The sequence below is a fragment of the Mus caroli genome, unplaced genomic scaffold, assembly GCF_978045245.1.
Source record: "Mus caroli unplaced genomic scaffold, Mus_caroli_1 scaffold_18, whole genome shotgun sequence".
Lineage (NCBI taxonomy): Eukaryota > Metazoa > Chordata > Mammalia > Rodentia > Muridae > Mus > Mus caroli.
The window spans coordinates 87,405,704-87,428,184 of record NW_028227273.1 but is presented as its reverse complement, the minus strand read 5'-3'; the positions used below and the strand labels follow the sequence as shown (position 1 = coordinate 87,428,184).

General features: G+C 44.4%; 1 protein-coding gene across 1 annotated transcript; it reads right to left on the bottom strand.

Annotated features, from left to right (window-relative positions):
- Positions 1-9,615: 9,615 nt before the first annotated feature.
- Tagap (T cell activation RhoGTPase activating protein) lies at positions 9,616-18,802 on the bottom strand. Its single transcript, XM_029471463.2, has 10 exons — positions 18,718-18,802; positions 17,906-17,994; positions 17,767-17,820; positions 17,413-17,479; positions 16,084-16,250; positions 15,387-15,548; positions 14,856-14,965; positions 13,251-13,446; positions 12,574-12,688; positions 9,616-11,909 (listed from the first exon to the last, which is right to left on the bottom strand). Exons 2-10 carry the CDS (start codon positions 17,912-17,914, stop codon positions 10,663-10,665), a joined length of 2,127 nt encoding a protein of 708 aa, XP_029327323.1. The 5' UTR covers positions 17,915-17,994; positions 18,718-18,802; the 3' UTR covers positions 9,616-10,662.
- Between the last annotated feature and the right edge of the window lie 3,679 nt (positions 18,803-22,481).

The window sequence follows — 22,481 nt, the reverse complement described above, 5'->3', positions numbered from 1 at the left end:
CTTTGAGCACCCTGTTGTCCAGGAGGAAGGGGGAGCAAATGAGTTATTTAACTAGGAAAGAGTGGGTACTGAGTGGGTAGCTGTGCCATCCAAGCCATACCTGGGGTTTATTAATAACGTGATAGCTACTAAACGTTTGTTCTGTAGGTTTCTACCCACAGTCTGCTTCTCTTTATTTGACTCCCAGGGCAATCTCATTTACTTCTTTGGTTATAGTAGCACTTATATATTTGTGACAATAAAATCTTTTGTGGAGAGTCTCTCTCAGGTGACAATCCCAGATATCTGTGTTCTGCTTGATTGTCTTGCATCCAGTTGTCTGAGATGCAATGATTTGGCCAAAGGGTTTTGAGTATTTGCTATATGACCAGCACTAGTCAGTCATTGGAAACTAAAGGTTTAGAAGTTTTGTTTGTCTTTTTTTTTTTTTTAATTTAACACTTTTGCCTGTGTGGAATTTATATTTTGATAGATGAATCGTAAAAACAAGGCAAGGGAGCAAAATATAGCTGTTATAAGAACCAAGAGAAAAAAAATGCAGCGTGAAAGGTTAGGTATAGGGAGGGAGGGAGGGATTTTAGGCTCGTTAGAGAAGGCTGAAGAAGGATGCTCTTCTCCCAGCAAAGGTGAGAAGGGATGAAGTAATGAAACTTCAGACTGGCAGAACATTCCGGATCAAGAAAGCAGCAGGAACAGTGTTCTCAACGTCAGGCGTGCTCGAAGACATAGAGTGGGTGGAGCCTTGAGGAGGAGGGAAAATGACATCACTAACCACGTTGCCAGTTCCAAAAGTCAGTGCGAAGGCTTGGGCATTTACTCGGAGGTTTGAGTAGGAGTTTGACAATTTGTTTAAAAAGGACCCTTCCGACTCGGGTTTCTTCATTGAGAACCAGCTACTCTGCAGCAGAGGCAAGGAGACTGCTACCCGGTTTTCCTGGCCAAGAGCGGGACAGAAACTAGCATTCAGGAGGCAGATAATCTGGGGAGATGCCTGCGCTGTCCTGAAGGCCACCGCAACAAATGGACCGGACATGGTCACACGAGAAGGAAAGAAGCCAAAGGCGATTCTTAAGGGCTATGGGTAAATGTTGCACAGTGTGCAGAAAAACTTGCCCAAATGCCTTGGCTGATTTTGTCCAGAGAGGATTAAGTTAATTACTTATTTTTATACTGAGGCTCACCCTCAGGTCCTCAAGCATGCTAGCCAGGCCAGTGCTCAATCAACGAATGTACTGTCCCAGTTTAAGGATCTGACCTTACTGTAACTGGCAGTTAAGAGTAAGAGAAGATGGCCTTAAGGATTTAGACGTTTCGTGTGTGCATTTTATTGTCTTTTTCCTTGTTGTTCCATCTTTGGATGAACTCGAACTGTGTATGTAATTATTTTTTTTCATTTCATCGTAGAATTCAGCAGGTAACTAATTAAAAGCCAAGCAGATTATCAGGCTGTCCTCATTACAGCCCTTTCAGTCCTGGTTGTGATTCTCAACTCCAGTTTTTCTCTTCCTACATTAGAAAGGCTCTAGGTCGTAGCTTTGTGCTTGACTTAAATGCCCTGCACAGAAGTTAACAAAATGTTTTGAAGAGGGAAAGCAACAGGAAGTTCTGTACTACTTCCCGTGTTTCTCCCCTGCCTGGGATTCTAGTCCTTTAAACCCTGGATATACCAGCCAGTCTCCATAATGGGGATTTTAACACACCAGACACTATGCTCCATACTTTACATATGTAATTTCATTTAGTTGTAATGATACCAATTCTAACATTCCCATTTGTCAGGCAGAACTGAAATCTGAAAGGACCTTAGCAAGGTCATAAGTAGGGCAGTGACAGGTAGGATTGAATGCTTGTCTGTTTGATCCCACCCTTGCACAGTGTCAGCTGCTGGTGCTCATGGTCTCAGTCCTGGGACCTCCTGGTTCTTACTTCCTTTGCAGTCTCCCTTTCCTGCTTCTCATTCCCCATATTTCAATAGCCACACAGTCCAGACTCCTTTTTTTTTTTTTTGCCTCCTCAATGGTTCTTTATTCTTTTTAATATGTTCTACTTTTAGAGATAAAGTGTCCCTATGTAGCTGGCCTCAAACTCACAATCCTCCTGCCTCAGCCTCCCAGGTGCTGGGCCTACAGGTGTGTGTCACCACACCTGGGTCTTCTGTTTTTGCATCTTTCCAGCCTTTGCTTGATTGTCTTGCTCCTTTCTGCCTTATGGAACCACAGAACGTCACGGCTGAGATGGGGCTCTGACCATGCCTCTTCCCTCCTCTGATACCCATTACCACATTGCTGACAGGTTCAGGGCCCTTACATTATACCCCAGACAGCACTGTTAGCTTCCTGCCTGCCTTCTGACCACAGGTGCTGTAGCACTGCCTGGCAGACTTGGGCAGCATCTCCCTTCCATGCTGCTCAGTGCTTCCTCCTCGGTCCTTCTCCCAGGTTATTTTCTGTTGACATTTCAGATCTCAGCTTCTTCCATAGTTTTCTCCATGAAGGGACTTCTGATCTTCTGGCTTATGCTCTTCTAGCCTTCAGTCACATGTGCGACTTTTCCTCAGCACGAGGCATTGAGTAGGGCTCACGGATGCACTGTTTCCGCAGTGAGGCCATGTGCTTACTGAGGGATTAGGTCCTATTGGTGTCTGCACCCTTGCTGAGTAGATTGAGTTTGCTGACTGAGTCGCCTCAGCGGTGTGCATTTTACCCAGGAAAGGAAGGAGCATCTCCTCTCTCTTTGGTGTGAGTAGTTTGAGCAACTGAGTGCAGCTTCCAAATGTTTCCACGTACAGAGAACAGAAGACAAGAGAGCTTGCTTGGGAGGTTCACTGTTCAGCGAACACTAAGCAGCTCCATGGAACCAGGTAAACCCATGAGCTCTGGGGAAACACGGAACTTTCTTCCTAATATCGAGGGTTAGATAATAGGCAAGTGAACCAGAAAAGGAAGAAAGTGAAGCCAAAGTGCTTAGATGAAAACATGACACGTTACAGAAGGTCAGACCAAGGGGCTGCTTTGGATTAAAAGGCAGAAAAAGCCCAAGGAAATAACATTCAACAGAGACTGGTGTGACGCAGAAAAGACTCAGCACATAGTGTGTGCTGGGTGAGCAGGCCAGGCAGAAGGTGATGGTCAGGTCACTGTTTATAAGCAAGCTTGTTATATTGAGGAGCTGAAGGTGACCAGAATTAGGAGTTCCGAGGGGGGGTGGGGGAGTTGGGATTGAGCTGTGAGAGTGTCTGAGGTGGTGAGCAGTCAGATACTTCTAGCCTGGAGCTAGAACAGTAGCAGAGAAAATAGAAGAGGTGCATTTGGGATATTTTGGAAATTTAAGATAACATTGTGTTTTAGCTTTAACTCTTGAGAGGACACATCTAGGGTCATCAGGAAGGGATCAGTTAAAGGATTGCCCAGATTGCATTGACTTGTGGGCATGTCTGTAGGGGGATGGATTGTCTCGGTTGCATTCATTAATGTATAGAGCTCAGTCCACTGCTGGAAGCACCATTCCCTTGGCAGGTGGTCCTGGGCTGTATCTCTAAGCATGGGTCTATAACCAAGCCAGCAAGCAGCATTCCTCTATGGTGTCCTGCTTTACGTTCCTGCTTGTTTTCCTGCTCTGACTTCCCTCAACAATGGATTAACCTATAAGATGAAATAAATCCTTTCCTTCCCTGAGTTGCCTTTGGTCATGAGTTGTATTTGTCACTGCAGCAGAATGAAACTGGAATACTTAGTAAAGCATTATATATGGGGTGAGGACTAGACAGACACAGGAGGGTCGCCATGCTTCCAACTCAAGTGAAATAAAAACATACACACAGTTCACTGAGATGCTGTCAGAGGGATGAGATGCCTAGAGTTCCCTTCTGGATACGCTACTTCTGAAATTGATGGCCACTGTCATGTTGGCAGGTTATAGCTGTGAATGACCAGTTCCACAGAAAGGTTGGAGTAGAGAGAAAGTTGGTGTTTAGAGAGGGCCAAAGACATGACGGGCAGACAAGCAAGAGAATGTGGTCTGTGGAAAGCTTCCTACGTTTTCACGCTCGTGTATGAAAATATGTGACAGATTTTCCACACTGATGATCTTAAACATCTACATGCTACTATCAACTTCAAAAGCTAAAGCCAGTAAATCCCTCTAAACTTGAAATGTTGAAAGGCATCCCAGTATTAACCACACTCAAAGAAAACTTCTGTCCTTTTCTACAGGAAACGTTAAAAAATATAATAGATGCATGTATATATTTTAATATATGATATATTGATATATACATGTATATACATATATATTAAAATGTGTATCTTATATATTTCTTCTTAGGAAGAAAGTACTTAAATAGTCTTTAGTTAATACACAGAGAAATGTATTGGGAAGTTGATAAAAATGTATTCTATTCAAGTGGAAATTTTTGTGAATTTTTCTAGTCTTCTTCAGTTTATAATTCATAATGTGCTTTTCATCCTGGATAAGCATCTGCATTTGTGATTTAATTTGTATCTGCAAGTGTTTCTTTTTCCTATAGAAAAACTCCAGAATCATGTAAACATTGGGTCCTTTGAACTTCATTCTGGCCCATAGGAGCCTGGCTTTCAGGCTGATGGTGGTGTGCCAGAGGTTCCTTGAATCTGTTGGTGATTCTCAGAACTATAGACCTGCTGCTTTTCAACTTCCTACAGAACTGAGAGCCAGACAGGATGTTCTGATCATTTCCTTTTGATCTAACAGCTTTGGTGATTCTCTCTAGTAAGAGCCAGGGGGAGCACGCGCTCACCAGTCAGAGTAAAACCGTGACTCAGAGTGTGCAGAATAGCGCCCGTCTTCTTGGGAAGTTTTCAGTATCAAAACATGTTGTGTATTTGAGTGAAAAGTAAAATTCACATCCAGTGGATGGAACTTTCTTGTAAGAAGATATAAAACCCCCTAACACTTTCTATTCTTGAAAATGAGAGTTATTTTTGGCAAAGGATTTGAGACTTGAGTGCATATATATATTTTTAAATTGGTAGGTTATGCTAAAGCCTCTGATTCTGTGATTTCATTCACCGGTTTTCATCTTCCCCTAAACTATGTGCCGTGGTTTTAAAAACACAGGACGTGTGGGCTGGAGGAATTAAAAGTACTTTTAGATTTGCAAAATTTTAATTTAAAGCCATGAGTTTCTTTGTCTTAATATCTGCTTTGTTGATTGGATTATTTTGTGGTTTTAAAAACATTTCAGATTTGTAAAACAGAACAGACTTACTACAGAAGGAGCATAGAATCAGAATCCAGCCCAGAACATTGCCCCTTCTCTTGGGAAACAGGCACAGGAGGGCCTGCACTGTTAGGGGATAGGCTGGCTCTTGATCGTTTCACTGATGCAGGGTGGTTTGATCTGAGTACTGTAGCGCAATGTTATGGGATTTTTATTGTGGTTGGAAATAATATGGTATGGCACTTGAATTGTGTTATTCCTAAGAATAACTTCCTAAGACTTGGGTGCCTAAATCTTTAACAGACAGTAAACTTCCTCAGCCGCAGGCCTCCGCCCACTGAGGTTTATACAGCTGAAATCTGTTCCTTTGGGACTTATACTACAGAAGATCGACCAACAACTCTTTTAAAGATTGGGATCATTTGTCTAGTCAACAAAAATTATAGCAGACTGTAGTAGCAAAAATACCCCTGTAAATTGTAAAATTGTGCATCTTACTTTAGAGAGATCCCCTCTCAAATGTCTGTGCTGCTGTAACTAAATCCAACTGTTCTTGCCTTAAGGATCATCACAGGCGACGGCTTGCGGGTAGACATTCCTTCTCTTACCTGGAATCTTAGACAGATCATTTCTAAAATGGTTTCAAGTGTGACTTGTGGGGATTGATGCCTGACTACTCATACCCGCAGGAGAGAGAAAACTTCTAAAATGTCATGTCACTCCTGGAGATTAAAGACATTTGTGAATGAACTTGATAATAAATATTGCTGGACATGGAAAACCACAGAAAATTACTGAGAGAAATCCTAAAATGGCTAAACGAGGGCTTCATTCATTTTCATTTGGTTTACTGTGTTTTACCGATACTGTTGATTTTTAGGTTTTAGCTTATGTCCTGTGTCTTTAGATTTTTAAATCATGTTGTAAAGGCCTGTTTTATTCTGAGGTTATCGAAGAAGCTTATTCCTATTTATTCTAGAACTCTGAATTTTCTATTTCACATGCTTAATTAAATCTTCTATCCCCCTAGAATTCAATCTGGAGTGCACTGGGAGACACTGTTGCGGTGTTTTATTTCCTCAGACAGCCATTCCTCTTAGACTGTCTACAAAGTGTCTGTGCTTCCCACAGTTTGACTGTCAGCACTATGAGCTGAGCCTTGTCTCTGTTCCCTCCTGTGGGTTGGAGTCTCTCCAAGCTGCCATCCCCACCCCCACCCCCCCCACCCCCACCCCCGTTTCCTTGAGCATGGCTTAAAGTAAGTCAGGGCCCTTTCCTGTCATTTTCCCTGTCTTCAATTCTTGTTGATTTGAGATTGGAGATAGATGAGATGCGGTCTTTACATGAGTTTATTGCATTGTAGTGAGTAACACAAACCCAGAAGCAAACCCAAGCAACCCTTATAGTAGCTAGAAGGCCCAGCAGACCTCCTCTCAGTGCTTTCCATAGATCCGGGGTCACAGGCACACATAGCCACACCCAGCTTTTAATGGGAGCGCTAGGTCTGATCTTGGGTCTTCATGCTTGTGCAATAAGTATCTCTACACGCTGAGCCATCTCTCTGGTCCCCATATTTAGCCTGTATTCTGTAGCAGAGAAAGTACAGTGTCTCAGCCTATACTCAAGATATTGCTAAGTGATTCACTGTCTTCTCTAGCAAGCTGTGTACACGCTGGCCTCCTCACTCTTTCCCCTCTTGCAGAAGAGGAGTCAAAACCACAGAATTCAATTAATGAACCTTCAGCTACCTGAGAGCCTATCCAATGTGGCTTCATGTGTGGTTGATAGGAGGAAAGCACGCATTGGCAGCTCTCCCAACAAGATTATAACCAGGCGTTTATATAATTATTTTTTTACATTTTTTAAAAGAATTATGTAATTATTATTATATATAAGAACACTGTAGCTGTCTTTAGACACACCAGAAGAGGGTATCATATCTCTTTATAGATGGTTGTGAGCCACCATGGGGTTGCTGGGATTTGAACTCAGGATCTCTGGAAGAGCAGTCAGTGCTCTTAACCACTGAGCCATCTCTCCAGTACCCTAATTATTCTTTGAAGTGTGCATTAATATAAACAATATTAGACATTCCCATCCCCAGAATTTACAAGCACTGTGGCTATTAGCCATTGCTTGGTACATTAATGTTGCCAAACCTAGCTACTGACCCCAACTACTGCGGGACCTGCCATCGTGCCGTGCGCTTACCGGGCTTAAGCTTTAAGCAACTGCTCTTGCCTCTAGCAAACATTCCCAATTTTGGTCAATTTCCCTAAGCCAACATATCCAGGTCAGCGTCAATTTATTTAAGTCCTAGGGTCAGGGACAGTGTGTGCTTTTGAAAATAATTACAGTACATTGTGTGTCACGCTCCTGCCCATCCCCTCTTTATAGGAGGAAAATAATTTCTTTTTCTTTTCTTTTTTTTTTTTGGTTTTTCGAGACAGGGTTTCTCTGTGTAGCCCTGGCTGTCCAGGAACTCACTCTGTAGACCAGGCTGGCCTCGAACTCAGAAATTCGCCTGCCTCTGCTTCCCAAGTGCTGGGATTAAAGGCGTGTGCCACCAATGGACCTTGCTAACACCCAGTGTCCGACTTTCAGTCTCCAGAGCCATGGACAAGGCATTGCCACTGTTCAGTGCTCCCTTCCAGCCTACAGTATGGTTGTGGCTGCCTCACAAACAGACATACGTGGAAACAGAGTTAGGAAGTCCAAATTGGAAGCATCAGTGGGCCACATAGAAACAAGTGAGTCCCACACCATGCGATATTTGAAATGGTCACCACAACTTCTCTTTACTGATCAAAGAAAGACATGAGCGAGACTTTACCATGAGAAGCTGTGGATATCTGACATAAACTATACTGGGGCTTCCAGTCTCTCACTGTTGCTTTTTAAAATATAGGGAGCTAGCCAGGCATGATAGTGCATGTCTTTAACCCCAGCACCTGGGAAGCTGGGGATCGCTGAGCTCAGGTCAGTCTGCCCTACACAGTGAGCTTGGAACTACACTGAGAAGCCCTGTCTTAAACAAACAAACAAACAAACAAACAAATACACAGGCGTTTGAGGAAGGGTCGCATGGAGGTCAACTCATTAATAAAGTGGGAATAGATCTAAAACTTTCCAGTTTGTCATATTGGTTAACCTCTGCAGGTGATGCTCTGGTTTTCATTAGCAAGTCACTAAGAGCCATTGTGGTGATGTGGCCTGTAATCCCAGTACTCAGCAGGCTGAGGCAAGAAGGTTTCACATTCTGGGACTGCTTGGGCAACAGAGAAATCCTGTCTCAAATAATTTCATATATATATGTATATATGTATATATAGTATATGTCCATATATCCATATATATGCACAAACTCTGTCATCTATTTATCTATCCATCCATCCATCCATCCATCATCTATTCACTATCTATGTACCCGTTACCAATCTCTCCATCCATCCATCCATCCATCCATCCATCCATCCATCATCTGTTTGTCTGTCTGTATCACTAAGAACATGGTGGGAGGCCATTTTTTCCCCAATTCTCAAAGACTCAGTGTGATGCCTGGCTCATGGTAGGTACCAAAGTCATAACTCAGCTCTAAGAAAGGGTTGCTCTTACTCACTGACCAGTCAGGGGAGTGGCTTGCCCTTTAAGATTGATTTGTTGTTGATGCTTAATAGAGCATAAACAAGATTTCCTTTTACTTTGTGTATTATGTTTTGCCAGTGTGTATGTATGTTCACGTCAGGCCTGCCTGGAGGGTGGAAGAGGCCCTCAGATGTCCTGGAACTGAAGTGACACATAGTTGTGAGCTGCCATGTGGGTGCTGGGAACTGAACCCAGGTCCTTTGCAAAAGCACCAAGTGCTCTTAGCTGCCACCCCCACTTATCTATCTATCTATCTATCTATCTATCTATCTATCTATCTATCTATCTATCATCTATTTATTTTGAGATGGGTTACTCTGTGTAGCTCTGGCTGACCTGGAATTCATGCTATGGACCAGGTTGGCCTCTAACTCAGGAATCTACCTGCCTCTGCCTTCTAAATGCTGCGATTAAAGTCATGTACCACCACTGATCAGTTTATTAGAGTTATTAATATTACTTTTGATCATGATGCATGGGCAACCCAATTTACAACTTGGCTAAGCAAATGCTCACTAAATCACCTCGAGCAAGAATCAGGATTTTTTTTTTTAATTTGGTAGTGAGACATCACCCAAATCGTGAATGTACACAGCATCTTATAAAAATGTCCAAATCCCGAGTGTACACAGTATCTTATAAAAATGTCCAAATCCTGAGTGTACACCGTATCTTATAAAAACGGATATAATTAGGAAGATTGGAGCCCTATACATTTACATAAACATATTGGTCATTGAGTAGTAAGATTCTAATATACACACATCCCTCCTTATGCTTGCTAATGATAAAGGGCATCACCGAACTGAAGTGTGTAAAGACACTGGAAAGTCTGCCTCACTCAGATGCAAGCTTTACATGTGCCAGGTTATCTTGTGTCCTATAGTTTTTCCTGTCCCCTGAATGACTGCTTGCTGAAAAAAGTGGCTCAAATCCCCAGAGAACAGAGACTACATCTCCTGGACACTACCTCCCTGAGGTATGCGTTGGCCCACAATGAGTGTATAGTGAACAGACACTGGCTGAATGGACCAGTGTGTGGATATAATGTTCTTGGTGGATTTTTATTTGAGTCAAAGGATATAACATCGGCAAGTAATAAACTGTCTAAAGGAGGAGGGCAGTTTATTGTGACTAATAAATAAACTGTACTGAAATCTTATACAAGACTCCCCAATGCATACAACAGTGCTTACCCCGCTACACAGCTGCACAAGACATGACTGAGCTGCAGAGGCTCAAAGTACTCTGTGTGAGTTACTACTGACAGAATGCACTTCCGCCACGACACCCACATTCCATTAGATGACTGAAAGACCTTCTCCCAGTGCGACTGACGGCTCATACACCAAGCACAGTGTCTTTCAGTCTGTTCCCTTCTATGCCTGCCTAGAAGATGCATCATGTTCCTGTCTCAAGCCTGCTTAGGAGAAGATGCATCAGAGGCTTAGACATTTCCACCTACATGCAGCTGGCGGCTGATGTGCACACAGGCACGACATTTGCTGTAACATTAAGAAAAGTAAAGACTCAATAGAAACAAGTGCCTGAGGACAAGAAACAACATCCAGAAGTGCATGCATGAGGGATGTACGCAGACACCCTTGCATCTAATACCTTGCATATAATAATACATTTTATACATTTACTACATATTGCACAAACCCAGTTACACACAGACACAATCTGGTGTCACCGTGTGAGCCGTCCTCACAGAGGAGAGCTCCACACCACGTTCTGAATGAGCTTATCTGTGACTCAACAGACAGTTCTCTGCAGTCGCATCTTCACACACAAGTTAGCCATGGTACAAGGCTTTCTTAAATGTAGGATTCTCTAGCACAGCAGAGTTGGTCAACCTCAAAGACTAAGTGGCTGTGTTGTGGCCCAAGACAGTCCAGCTTAGCCTTCTGCATGGACTCGGACACTGTCCTCAACTGGTGTAGCTCAGATCTCCCCTGAGTTTCTATAGAGACATGGACAGTCTGACTGTGTGTCCAGTGCTCAGTCACAGAAGACAATCTGTGTCCACCAGGTGTCCCTTCACTGAGGTCACCTCCATGGTGAGAAGGCACAGGGGGCACCGCTGTGCTTGGCTTGAACATTCTTGCCCTCATACTCCCAACTGTCTGGCCACCGTAGGCTGTGAGTCCTGATGTCTGGTAATAAATGGCCTCTTCGTAAGATGGTGGGCTTCCCGGTTTCCTTACATCCACTAACTGGAACGTGTTGTCGACTGAGAGCGCCCAGGTGCCGGACAAGCTGAAGCCCAGAGATGTTTGGCTTTGGATTTCTGACTCATTTTCCTGGATGATTCTGCCAGCAAGTTGGCTCTCTTTCCTCAAGTCCTTCTGAAGTTGGTCTCTAGAAAAGTCTTTGGATTTCTCAGACCCAATGCTGGAGGTTCGGGGCAGCACTTTCTTGTGAGACGCAAAGGAAAACGACATGGAGTGCTTTCTAATTTCTCTCTGGGGTTTGGTTTTGTCTGTCTTTGTTGTGAAACTCTGGTGTCTGGTGAAGAAGTTTCTCTTGGGGCAGGATGGAGAAGGCACAGGTGAGCTGCCCAAAGGTTCGCCTGGGGAGGATCTGGAGAAAGCTTTGGTTATGTGTCCCTGTGGAGATGCTAAACCTTGGGTCCAATTCTTTATCTTCAAATCAACTGGTCTCTTGGGTTTGCCGTCAACTGCTGGGAAGACTTCCTCTGTAAAGGGATCTTCAGCTTCATCGCCTTCAGAACAGGAGGCGTCCTGGGGCAGAGTGAAGCTGTCCTCACTCCTTGTTAGCTTTTGCTTGGATGTTGGGTCCACGAGGCACTCTCGTGAGGGTGACGTGTTGGGTTCAGAGAACCGCCTGTCTTGTTGGACAATGGAGCTTTTCAGCCTGACTACCATGCTAACGCTGGACTCTGAGCTTGACTCACAGGTGTCCCGGTGGCCCTGGGTATCCAGGCCAGCCATTGTGGGAGTGGGACCCTCCAGTTGCCTGTTGGGAGAGGCTGCGCCACTTGTGGGCTCCACATCTGGGTCATTGCTGTCATAGGCCGAGTCATTCTGCAGAGTTGACACGTCTGGGGAAAGTTAAGGAAGAGCTGAGCATTTTGTCCAGGCTTTCTTAGCGAAGACCCTATTTATACCAACGATGCTGTGGGGGAAGTGTACTGGGGCCCGATCCAACAATAAGCTGATTACACTGATCCTTTGCTTCTGTCTAAAATGGTCTTTAAATGGTAAGAAAGTGGGAAAAATAAAACGGAGAAGGAAGGGAAAGATTCGAGGAAAAGAAGCTGACAATGATAATATTCTCTAAGGTCTATTGATCTGAATTTGTAATATTGGTTTTTCAGGTAGCTCTTATATAGGAGGCTCAATGTCCGTTTTGATGGACTCACATTCCATTGCAGAGCTGGGATTTCCTTACTCCAACCCATAGCTGAAGTTTACTTAATAGAATCAAGAGCTATTCATGACTCAGAATGAAAAGGAAAAAATTCCAGATTGTTACAGAAAGTGGGCAGTGTCTGGTGTGTGTGTGTGTGTGTGTGTGTGTGTGTGTGTGTGTGTGTAAATCTAGTAGCAAGACCTCTGTGGTTGGTGACTTCCTTACAGAATTCTGACTTGTGAAGGTGAATCCTGCTCTTAATACCAGGGATGCTTCACATTGCTGCATGGAGCACCTATGGCCGGCACGAACTTCTCCCCAGAACCACACTCAAGTGGCAGAATGTTCTGTACCTGAACTGTCAGTGTGCTCCAGGGAGTCGTCAGAAGTGATGCGGGAATGTGTCCGAATGTTCTCCCCAAATATTTCAAAGCAGTTGTCAATGAGGAATTCCACCAAGCTCTTAACCTGTAAAACAAAGAAAATAAGCAGTTTGTCAGCTTAAGTACATTCATAAAAAAGGTAGCACAGAATGAGGACATATCGGGGTCAACTATTCAGGAAGTGGCAGAATTAAGACTAGCTACTTTCATGTGCCTGAAAAGCACATTGGAATAATAAGTACACTTTATTGCTATATTTTTTGAGGCTTTTCAGAATTAAAAAAAAAAAAGCTTTGAAGTAACTTAAATGATTTAATTTAAGGAAGTACTTCTCCAGATTTTTAGCTGAACAGGCAGAATGTGATACACAGAAGAAAAAGAACAAAGTGTTTTTTTCCAGCTGTGGGGGTAGGGGGATAGTGCTGTGTCTGTTACTCTGATCTGTCTCCCAGGACAACTGAGGATGCATACATTTGGTGCCTCTACAAATGCAGGTTTCTATAAGCGTGGAACCACGACAACACATGCCGCAGTTCATACCTCCACTGAGTCATTTGAGATACTCAAACCACAAGCATTTCAGTGCTTGGCTTTTGCAGAGAGTGGGCTTGTGAGCAGTGAGTTTCTCCTACTGAGGCAGGACATACCTTATTGTTCAGGTCCTTCTGGGCCTGGAAGGACAGGCTCTGGTCGTTCTTCAGAGTGAGCATGTTAGGCCCGATGCAGATGGCGAGGTTGCTGGAGTCCATCTTGTTGACCTCAGCATTCTTGCTGATGAGGTGGAGCACATAGACCAAGTGCCTGAGCAGAAGAAGGTTGGGCCGGGGGAGGGCACCAGCGACCCTGAAATAAAGTTGAGGGATGATGATTTCCATGCAGTCTCGAAAGGTTCCACCCACCCAGATCTCCTTAAAAGCAAGGAAGGCGCATTGTCACAAGAAACATTGTGACATTCTCACTCAGGGACTCCCTGTGGTTGTAGTGGGGCCCCAACAGCGCCCGTCTTTATTACACACAGGGATGCTGGGTGTGAATCGGAGCCCGTTTAACTGTCACAGTCTGCCTTCCATTTTGAAAACAATTTTGTTACATGATTAAATAACTGCATCAGAATCCTTTCTGAGACCCTACGAGACCGGCTTCCTCACACCTTTTTAAGGCTAATTTCCAGATGAAGGTCACCTATTTTCACATTATTCTGAGAAATCTTTAGAGAGAACTAATCTATAGAAGCATGTTTATAACTAGACAATGCTCTAGTGATAACAAATTAGATTCTTGAGTTAGATTCTTTACATTTTGATATTTCAAGAAAAAAAATGAAGTGAAGCCAACACATGGGTCCTTTTCATTTCTTGGTGTTATTTTCAGAAAAGACTTTGTGTGCAAGCAGAAGTATTGTGATAATCGTAGTGTTCTGGGGGGAGGGAGGAGGGGAGGGGCAAAAACTATCCCCTTTCTGGAAAATATTTCATGGCAAATACTCTGCCGGCCGTGGGGACACCTTAGGGTGCTGGCATGTTAACAGAAAGCCTCTGGGACTCTCCAGAAATGCAGAGGTCACACTTTGCTTTTCATTGCTAGCTATTGGAATTTGATCTTCTCTCTTTCTTAAAAATATTTTTATTAACCATAAGAATGCAGTTTGCTGTGGAAATTTATGAATAAAACAATTTCTCCCAAGTTGCTCTGTGGTGCCATAAGGGTTTTATGAAAGAACAGTGGTTGGCAAGACACCAGGTAATAACATTAAGGTTAACTCCAATCTTGTTGGCTATTCAGAGTTGATCTCGTGCCTTTTAAAACTACTCCTGTGTTTAGGTTCCCTCCGTCTTGGGATCTATGAGTCCTGAAGTTTACTTTCTGCTTTTTAAGAAGTGCTTTCTCTCGTTTGGGTAGAACTGCTTCCTTTAAATACCCAGGGCCTTTTCTGGCTTCCATGATGGATGGGATCAATGGGCACTTCCACTCCGATTCCTCGGACTTCACAGTTTCTGTGAGACAGGAATCTTGAGGCACTTGCACAGTTTGTTTGTTTGATTTTTTGTTTAAGACAGGGTTTCTCTGTGTAGCCCTGGCTGCCTTGGAACTCACTTTGTAGACCAGGCTGGCCTCGAACTCAGAAATCCACCTGCCTCTGCCTCCCGAGTGCTGGGATTAAAGGCGTGCACCACCACGCCCGGCTGCACTTGCACAGTTTTATGAAAGGTCGAAGATGGGGGCCTAGCCTCCTGCAGTGCCAGAGGACTTACTGCTTCAGGGCCTCGATTCTGTCCTCCTCGGTGGGCTTCTCCAGGGCGCCCATCCAGTCCTCAAAGAGATCACAGGAGAGCAGCTTCAGGGGTATCCCTCGGAGGAAGTCCTGGAGGGAGAGAAAAGTGCGCCCAAGTCACATGGCTGTATTTACTTTAGGGAGCCTCTTCCAAATTCGCACAGTACTTAAGAAGCCCCCTTCCCCCCCCCCCCGGCCCCCCCCCTAACCAGCATAGTAAGATGCACTGTTTCTAGGTGAAATCTGGGGAGACCAGCTTTATGAATGGATTTGGCCAAGGGGCAATCAAATAATGTTTTGAGAGAATTTCATGCCACCCTTTCTGTCGAAACCTGGGATCATTGAAACAGAGGTGCTTATATGAATATTTGAAAGGTTGAACAGAGAAAAAAACCCTAAACTCCCACCAGCTGGCTTTGCCTGCAGGGAGCAGTGTGTCAGGTCCGGGTTTCCTGATGAGTTTGTCAGTGCGCCCTCAATAGGCCATCTAGTGTAAATGCCTCAGGCTCACCTTGAAGACCACAGCTAGGAGGTGCACAGGGAGCTGGTTCAGATTCACGGAGACCCCACAGTTAAGCTCCTCCTTCAGCTCCTTGCGGGCTTTCTCGCTGGCAGCTTTCCTGAATATCCCTTCCGTTGAGGGACCTTTAAGGCAGAGGATGGTGAGGATGTCCTGCGGGAGCACACACGACATAGAAAACAGTCACTTGGAGACACCCGCCACTGCTGTTAAAGCACGGAACCCTACCTGTAGGCTCCTGTTACAGGAGGAGAGACTTCGAAGCTAACCAAAGCCAGCACTGCCAATGATGCCTTTTTACTCATTTTTCTCAGAGGAGGTAAATTGTGAAGGGATTAACTTTGCACATTTGAAAATTATTTGGAGCCCCCTCTTTCCTCTCAAATGCTTCCGTAGAAACACTAGTTTACCCCCACAGGCATCCTCTGCTCCCTCTCTGGTGAGTTTTTAGAAGTTACAAATGTTCCACCTTCTCCAATCCACAGGACAGAGGACTGAGGGAGGGCCCATCATTTAGAGTATATTGATGGATACAGCCGGCAGATGGCTCCTCTCCTGCATTGGACAGTGGGGTGGGGGTGGGGGGGGCTTTCTTGGAAGGCCAATGCCCATCATGTTCAGAATTCTCACAGACTTTTCAGGTCCCACTGGAAAGGGGAAGTAGATTTATGGGTCCACACACACCTACCTGGATGGGTCTGGGAAGTGTGTCGTTCTCCCCACAGATGATCGACAAGGGTTGGTCAAACAGCGACACTTTCAGCTCTGGTTCCAATGACCCAGAGAAGTCGGATGAAGGAGAGAGCTTTCTCATGAGAGACGGCCAGGACAGCACTTTCTTTCTCTTCTTAATTTCTGTAGCCAAGGAAACAAGGAGATAAAGAGAAAAATCTATGTTAACAAGCCATGATCCAAATGAGAACATGGATGTTGGCTACATCATCTCACCTATAGCATGCCACGTTGAAAAACAAAAGTAAAAACCAAAAACCAAAAAACAAGAGCCCTCAAAACCAACCTTCTGTTTTCAACCTACTGTTGAAAATTCGAGAAGGCCAAGGGCATGAACCATGATCTAGAAAGATCAACCCCAAACCACTACACTGTTGTCAGGGTAGCGAGTCCCTAAACATCAACACCAGTGTTCCTCAAAGGCCCCACCTTTCCTGTTTTTATGCGCACAGCTTTTAACTACAGAAAACTAGCGAAATTTCAATGGTGCTGGTCAAAACCACCCATTTTAACGGATTCCTAACGACTACAAAGAATGTATTTCTGATTGATGAATAGTATTTTAATTTATTTCTTTGAATATGAAAGTTACAGAGAGGAAGTCTTTTGCTTCCTTTCGAAGATCTTTTAGAAGATTCTGGGTAGGGCTGGCTGTTCACCTCCGGTCCCCTAGGTACTACCGCTAGAGGGCGCTATATCACCCAGAGAATCCTGCTATCACCCAGACCCGGCTTTATCTGAGAAGCTTGGTTCTCCAAACAGGTTGCCACAAAGGCTTGACACTTTGCCAAGTACCCTACCATTTACCTATTTTGTACCAGCAAGAGGAAGAGAGACAAGAATGAGAGGCCCATCCTGATACTTTGGGAGGGGTGGTCAGATCTGATGCATATCGTAATGAAATGTGTTATGAAAGATGGTAAGAAAGGATGCCCGATTGGAGATCAGCAACAATTGCCTCACGGGTGCTTAGGTTCGGTCTCCACTAGAGAAGGAAGCAAGGCGTGGGCAGGGCAATGTGTTTCTCCAATGTGTGCACGCTTCCATCCTCAACACAAGTTCTGAGACTTGGCAGCCCGCTTGGAAACCCCGTGTGTCCCTGGACACTGGCCACGGACAGAATCTTCCCTCCTAACAGCTCTGGCTGTCTTAGTCAAGGGTTAATGTTCTGCGGTCTCTCAGAACACTTAGAAAACCAATTCTCAGTAAAGTAAAAGCCCTGTGGTTTGGCAAACAGAGCACTAGTTAGGCGCACAGGAGAGATCAGTATGTTTTCAAAACTCACCAATAAGCTGGCAAATGCTGTCTTCACTCTCACATGATGTCAGCAGGGGAGGCACTTTGATATCACCCTGAAAACATGCATTTCAGTTAAAATAGTGACACCTGAAGACACCTCATCTTTCTTCATAAAATGCACATACAGCCTTTTATTCATCTTGAAAATTAAGTCAAATGCATTGATTCTGTATTTTATCTTCTCAGATCAACATTATTTTGGAAGATCTCAGTAGAAGTGTTTAGTTTATAATCTGATATTCATCTTACACCAATAATTAAATAACCCAAATGAGCAACAAAAGAATGTCTTTTATCTAATTATAGTGCAAATAAAAAGTTTAAAACATTACTTTCTTACCTCTGACTGACATTCAATTAATGTCTCCATGTTGTTAGCATTAAGTGTTTTTGACTAAAAGAGAGGAAAAAGAACATCAGCGAAGGTCCTTCAGCCCCTGTCTGTGGACAAGATGTATAAGCAGGTGCAAAGGACTTACGCACACCATGGAGACTGCTTATCAGCTTCATTGGAATGGAGACTGACAGTCTAAGGGGGGGAGGGTTTCACTACCTCGAGGCTTTGATCCTGTGTACAATAAATCATAAATGAAAAGAGTTAGAAAGTAGAATAACTAGTCCAGTCAAATTCAAATTTCAAAGGCAGTTTGGAAAAAAAAAAAAAAAAAGAAGGACCCAGAGCTTAAAGCTACTGGATAGAAAAGTTATCACCTAAAACTGGGCTCCCACTAAGAAGCAGCGTTGAGAATCTCATCCAACTTTTCATTGTGTCTTATTCTATCCAAATGAAATAAAAATTCCCACGTCCCCATGAAGTAAGATAACATCAATCTTTTTCCCTAAATGTCACCTATGATTAAGAACAGCCTCTGAGAAACTTAATCCTAAATTCTTCAAGCCACACGCCTTTACTACTCCCAAACGTTGTTACGGGTTACTAAGTTCCCATCAGGAGAGCCTGAGTACACATTACAACAACCAAGACTTGCTTTTTTGAGTGCTCGTACATACTATATTAAAAGCTCATGAAACCCAAGTAAGACAGAACTTTACCTCCAGGACAATATATACAGTGTACAGAAACAAAAGATAACATATACAGAATCCCTAAGCCCCCAAGCTGCAGCTGACACACAGCCCCTAGCATTCTGCATTCAGAGTCCTTCTAAGGCTGGCACATGTTTCTCAATAGAGCTGTTTTTAGTGGCACTGGCCCCTGACCCTTCAGGGACCCAAGACCCTTGACCCACAAGGGAGTTTATGTTTTGTCCTGTTAATCTACAGTACTTACCCAGCAACGGTCTTCAGCCAGAGCTCTTTTTACCTCTGGCGAACTGTGGAAAACGGGAGACACAACATGACACTCTGACCCTAGGAGTCCACCCACAGAGACAAGGCACTGGGCCCTCAGCCTCATGTGCTGAGTGTTATATGTGGCGGGGGCGGGCAGGTGGAAACTCAGAATATTACTGGGGCCGGAAGGAACATCATGGGTTGTTACACAGCCAAAGCCAGCCAGAGACTGCTCCGCTCTCACTTCCTCATTCCTTTTAGGGCAGCGCCGGTTCTTTCCAAGCCTAGCCCCCCTAATTCCCACCCCCCATTTCAAAGTAAAAATGTCTGCAAACTACTAGGAGTGGAAGCCATGACATATTGAACATAGGCAGTGGCTCTGGTTAATGTCAAAGGTGGTGTGTGCAGGATGAGAAATTTTATTATTCTGTGTATAAACATCATTTTCCTTTCTAGTTGTTTGGGCCGGCCCCTCCCTGCTCTGGGTGTCCTGTTTGGGTGTTGTTCCCTGTCACCCACCATCCTCTCCGTCCAGGACTAGATATCAATTGGCACATCTAGGTGCAGGGTGTTGCTATAAAACCAGGACGGAGATGGAGGGATGACTTCCCCTCTTTGAAAATTACCCTTGAAAGCTACATCAGTTTCTTTGGAACTAGGGGAATTGCCCATTGAGAAATTCATTTATTTCTCATGTAGAGAACCACTGCCCTAAGTTTATTGTGAAATACAGTCAGTCAGATGGGTACAGATGTGTTCATTTTAGGATCAACAACTTTGCAAAGGGAACAAAAAGCGTCACATGTTTGTCAACATGGTGGCATCTTTGGAAAATCTAAAAGAACAAAACGGTTTGAAATGCAGATGCTGTAAATTATATTGGATGTAAAACTGCCCTCCAATCTGGCATCTTCTGTTATGTCACCTCCTCTTCTTTCTTCGAGATCAAATCAGGTCCTGTGTGTGTGTGTGTGTGTGTGTGTATTGGCATCCCACCTCAGGGCTATGGCTTTGAACGTTCCACAGATAATTTGATGTTTGGCTCTGTAGTATTCCACAGAATTGTCTAAGCCGTTATGTTTTTGGAGCTGGAGATTAAAACCTGCCCCTCAGAACACACTCTGCCTCTGAGCTGCACCCCAATCCAGGATTGGTCTTGGGCTTCTCTAATGTCAAGGGCACTGCTACTCTGGAGAAGGCCTTCTCTCCTCACCAGGCAGAAGGCTCTTTCTCGGTGATGTGAAAATGGAACCCACTTTACAAGGTTTTTCATCTTAATTCCGAGCCGCCTTCTGAGATATAGAACTCTTAGACTCAGCATCTGCAGCATCCTCCAAAAAGACAGCTCAAACTTCTCTTGAGATGGAAGGTTCCCGTGCCTTGGGGTAAACACTGTTCTTGAGAACGCCAACCCTCATTCTTGGCGTTACCATGAACTCTGCATACCGAGGTTAAAATGTGAGCCCGCCAAGTCATACCTAACACCTTTATATGTGCCACATACTTGTATTTCAAGAGCCTCAGGGTAACTCTTCAAGTGGTTCATTTGTCTATACCCGCTTTGTCAGGTCAGGGGCCCTCATGAGGAACACGTAGCTAGCAGAGACGCAGATTTAGGACACAGTCCTGAAACTTCAGACTTATTATCACTTTTGTTAATAATAAATAAAACGCATTTTGTACCGTCAATGATGTGGTGACCCACAGAAACAGCTACATCAACAGATTTGTGTGTGTATATATGTGGTGTGTGTGTGTGTGTGTGTGTGACATGTATGTGTATGGTATGCAATGCCAGGATTCTGTGCAGGCGTGCTTATGGAGGCCACAGTCTTCCTGTGTTTTATCTTACTTTTGAGACAGGGTCTCTTTACTGGACTTAGAGTGTCTACCAATTTGTCTAGGTTAATTATCCAGTGACGCCCCTATCCATTCACTGCCCATGGCTAGGGTTATAGGAGCCTACTGCCTTGCTGGCTTTCCCATGGGTATCATGGATCCAAACGCAGCCCCTCACGCTTGTGAGGCCATGGAGCCATTCTTCAGACCCTACATTGACATTGAGAGTTTGTGTCTATAACTCTCCAGGGACCAACCATGTCCAGCTTTTAGTAACTAACAGAGTTGTTGAATTACTAGTTTCCCCTACCCCCCAAAAATCCAGCAGTAACCATGGCAACAGAAAAGTGTAACCTGGGACCTCACATTTCTAAAGCAGAAGAATGTTGGCTTTTATAGAGCCCCACTGTTGATAACAGACCCCAGCGGAAAGATATTCAGCAGTATCAGCAGCCCTGGAGAGTCCAACAGTCCACACCTAATTAACAGACAAGTTTGTGCGACTGTTAGATGCTGTTAGAGATGGCAGATGGTCCAGCTGTGGCACTGGAGAGTTCTTCCATTGGTGTGGTTCTTTCCAAACGCTATGCAGTAGGGTAGAGCTGGAAATAGAGCCGTCTGAGGAAGACAGGCCTGTCCCTGATTCGGAGAAGCTCACAATAGCACTGATGGCAATTTTCATAGCAGTAGGAACATTTGTAAAGACAGCACGACACTCGGAAATATTCTTGTCTTTATTTTTTTTAAGATTTAAAATAAGGCTTATTTCTATTTTATGCGTATGGGTGTTTTGCCTGCATGTATGTATGTGCGCTATGTATGTGTGTGTGTGGTGCCTGCAAAGAGGGTGTCAGAGTCCCTGGAACTGGAGGAATTGGACTGAAAAGCTCCCTGTAGATGCTGGGCACCAAATCCAGGGCCTCTGCTAGAGCAGCCAGGGCCCTTAACCGATAAGCTCTCTCTCCAGCCCCTGTCACAGTTTTCAAAGCTGAAATGATATATTTGTTTGTTTGCTTGCATTTGACATTTTCTTTCTCTAGCCCGTTTCTTTGAAGAACAAGCTTGTATCCGCCTGCATGACGTTTTGTCTTCAGTTGATGGGAAGGAACCCAGATGGCTTTTGCAGGGTCAGGTTGAAGAAACCTCCCCGAGAACCACACGTATAACCACACTTCCAATTCTAGGACTCTGCTGTAGGGGTTGTGCCTCACACGCTGTGGTGTGTGTGTGTGTGTGAGAGTTGTGGGCAAGTACCTTTGTTCCTTCTCCAACTTCCAGTCTCAGTTACCACTTCTGTCCGGCCTGTGGTGCACAAGAGCTTGTGAATCATTAACCATGAATGGTTTGCCCTACCTGCCTGGGAAGCAACCACCCAGGGCAGTGGTTCTCAACCTGTGGGTCATGACCCCTTGGGTGGTGGTGGCAAAGGACCCTTCCACAGGATCACACCAGATTTCCTGCATAAGAGATATTTACATTCCAATTCAAAACAGCAGCAAAGTTACAGTTATGAAGGAGCAACAAAAATATGGTTGGGGGTCACCACGACAAGTGAGACTACAGTGAAGGATCACATCATCGGGAAGAGAGCCACTGACCAAGGGGAAGATCCCTGTATCTCTTCACCTCTTTCTCATTCCCATCAACAGCTCTCTGCACAAATTCCTGCTTTCCCAGAGTTCATGGTTTCCTTCAAGAATTCACCACCACCTGTCTTAGGGTTTTACTGCTGTGAACAGATACTACGACCAAGGCAAGTCTTATAAAGGACAACATTTAATTGGGGCTGGATTACAGGTTCAGAGGTTCAGTCAATTATCATCAAGGTGGAAGCATGGCAGTATCCAGGCAGGCATGGCACAGGAGGAGCTGAGAGTTCTATGTCTTCATCTAAGGTGGCTAGCAGAGTACTGGCTTCCAGGC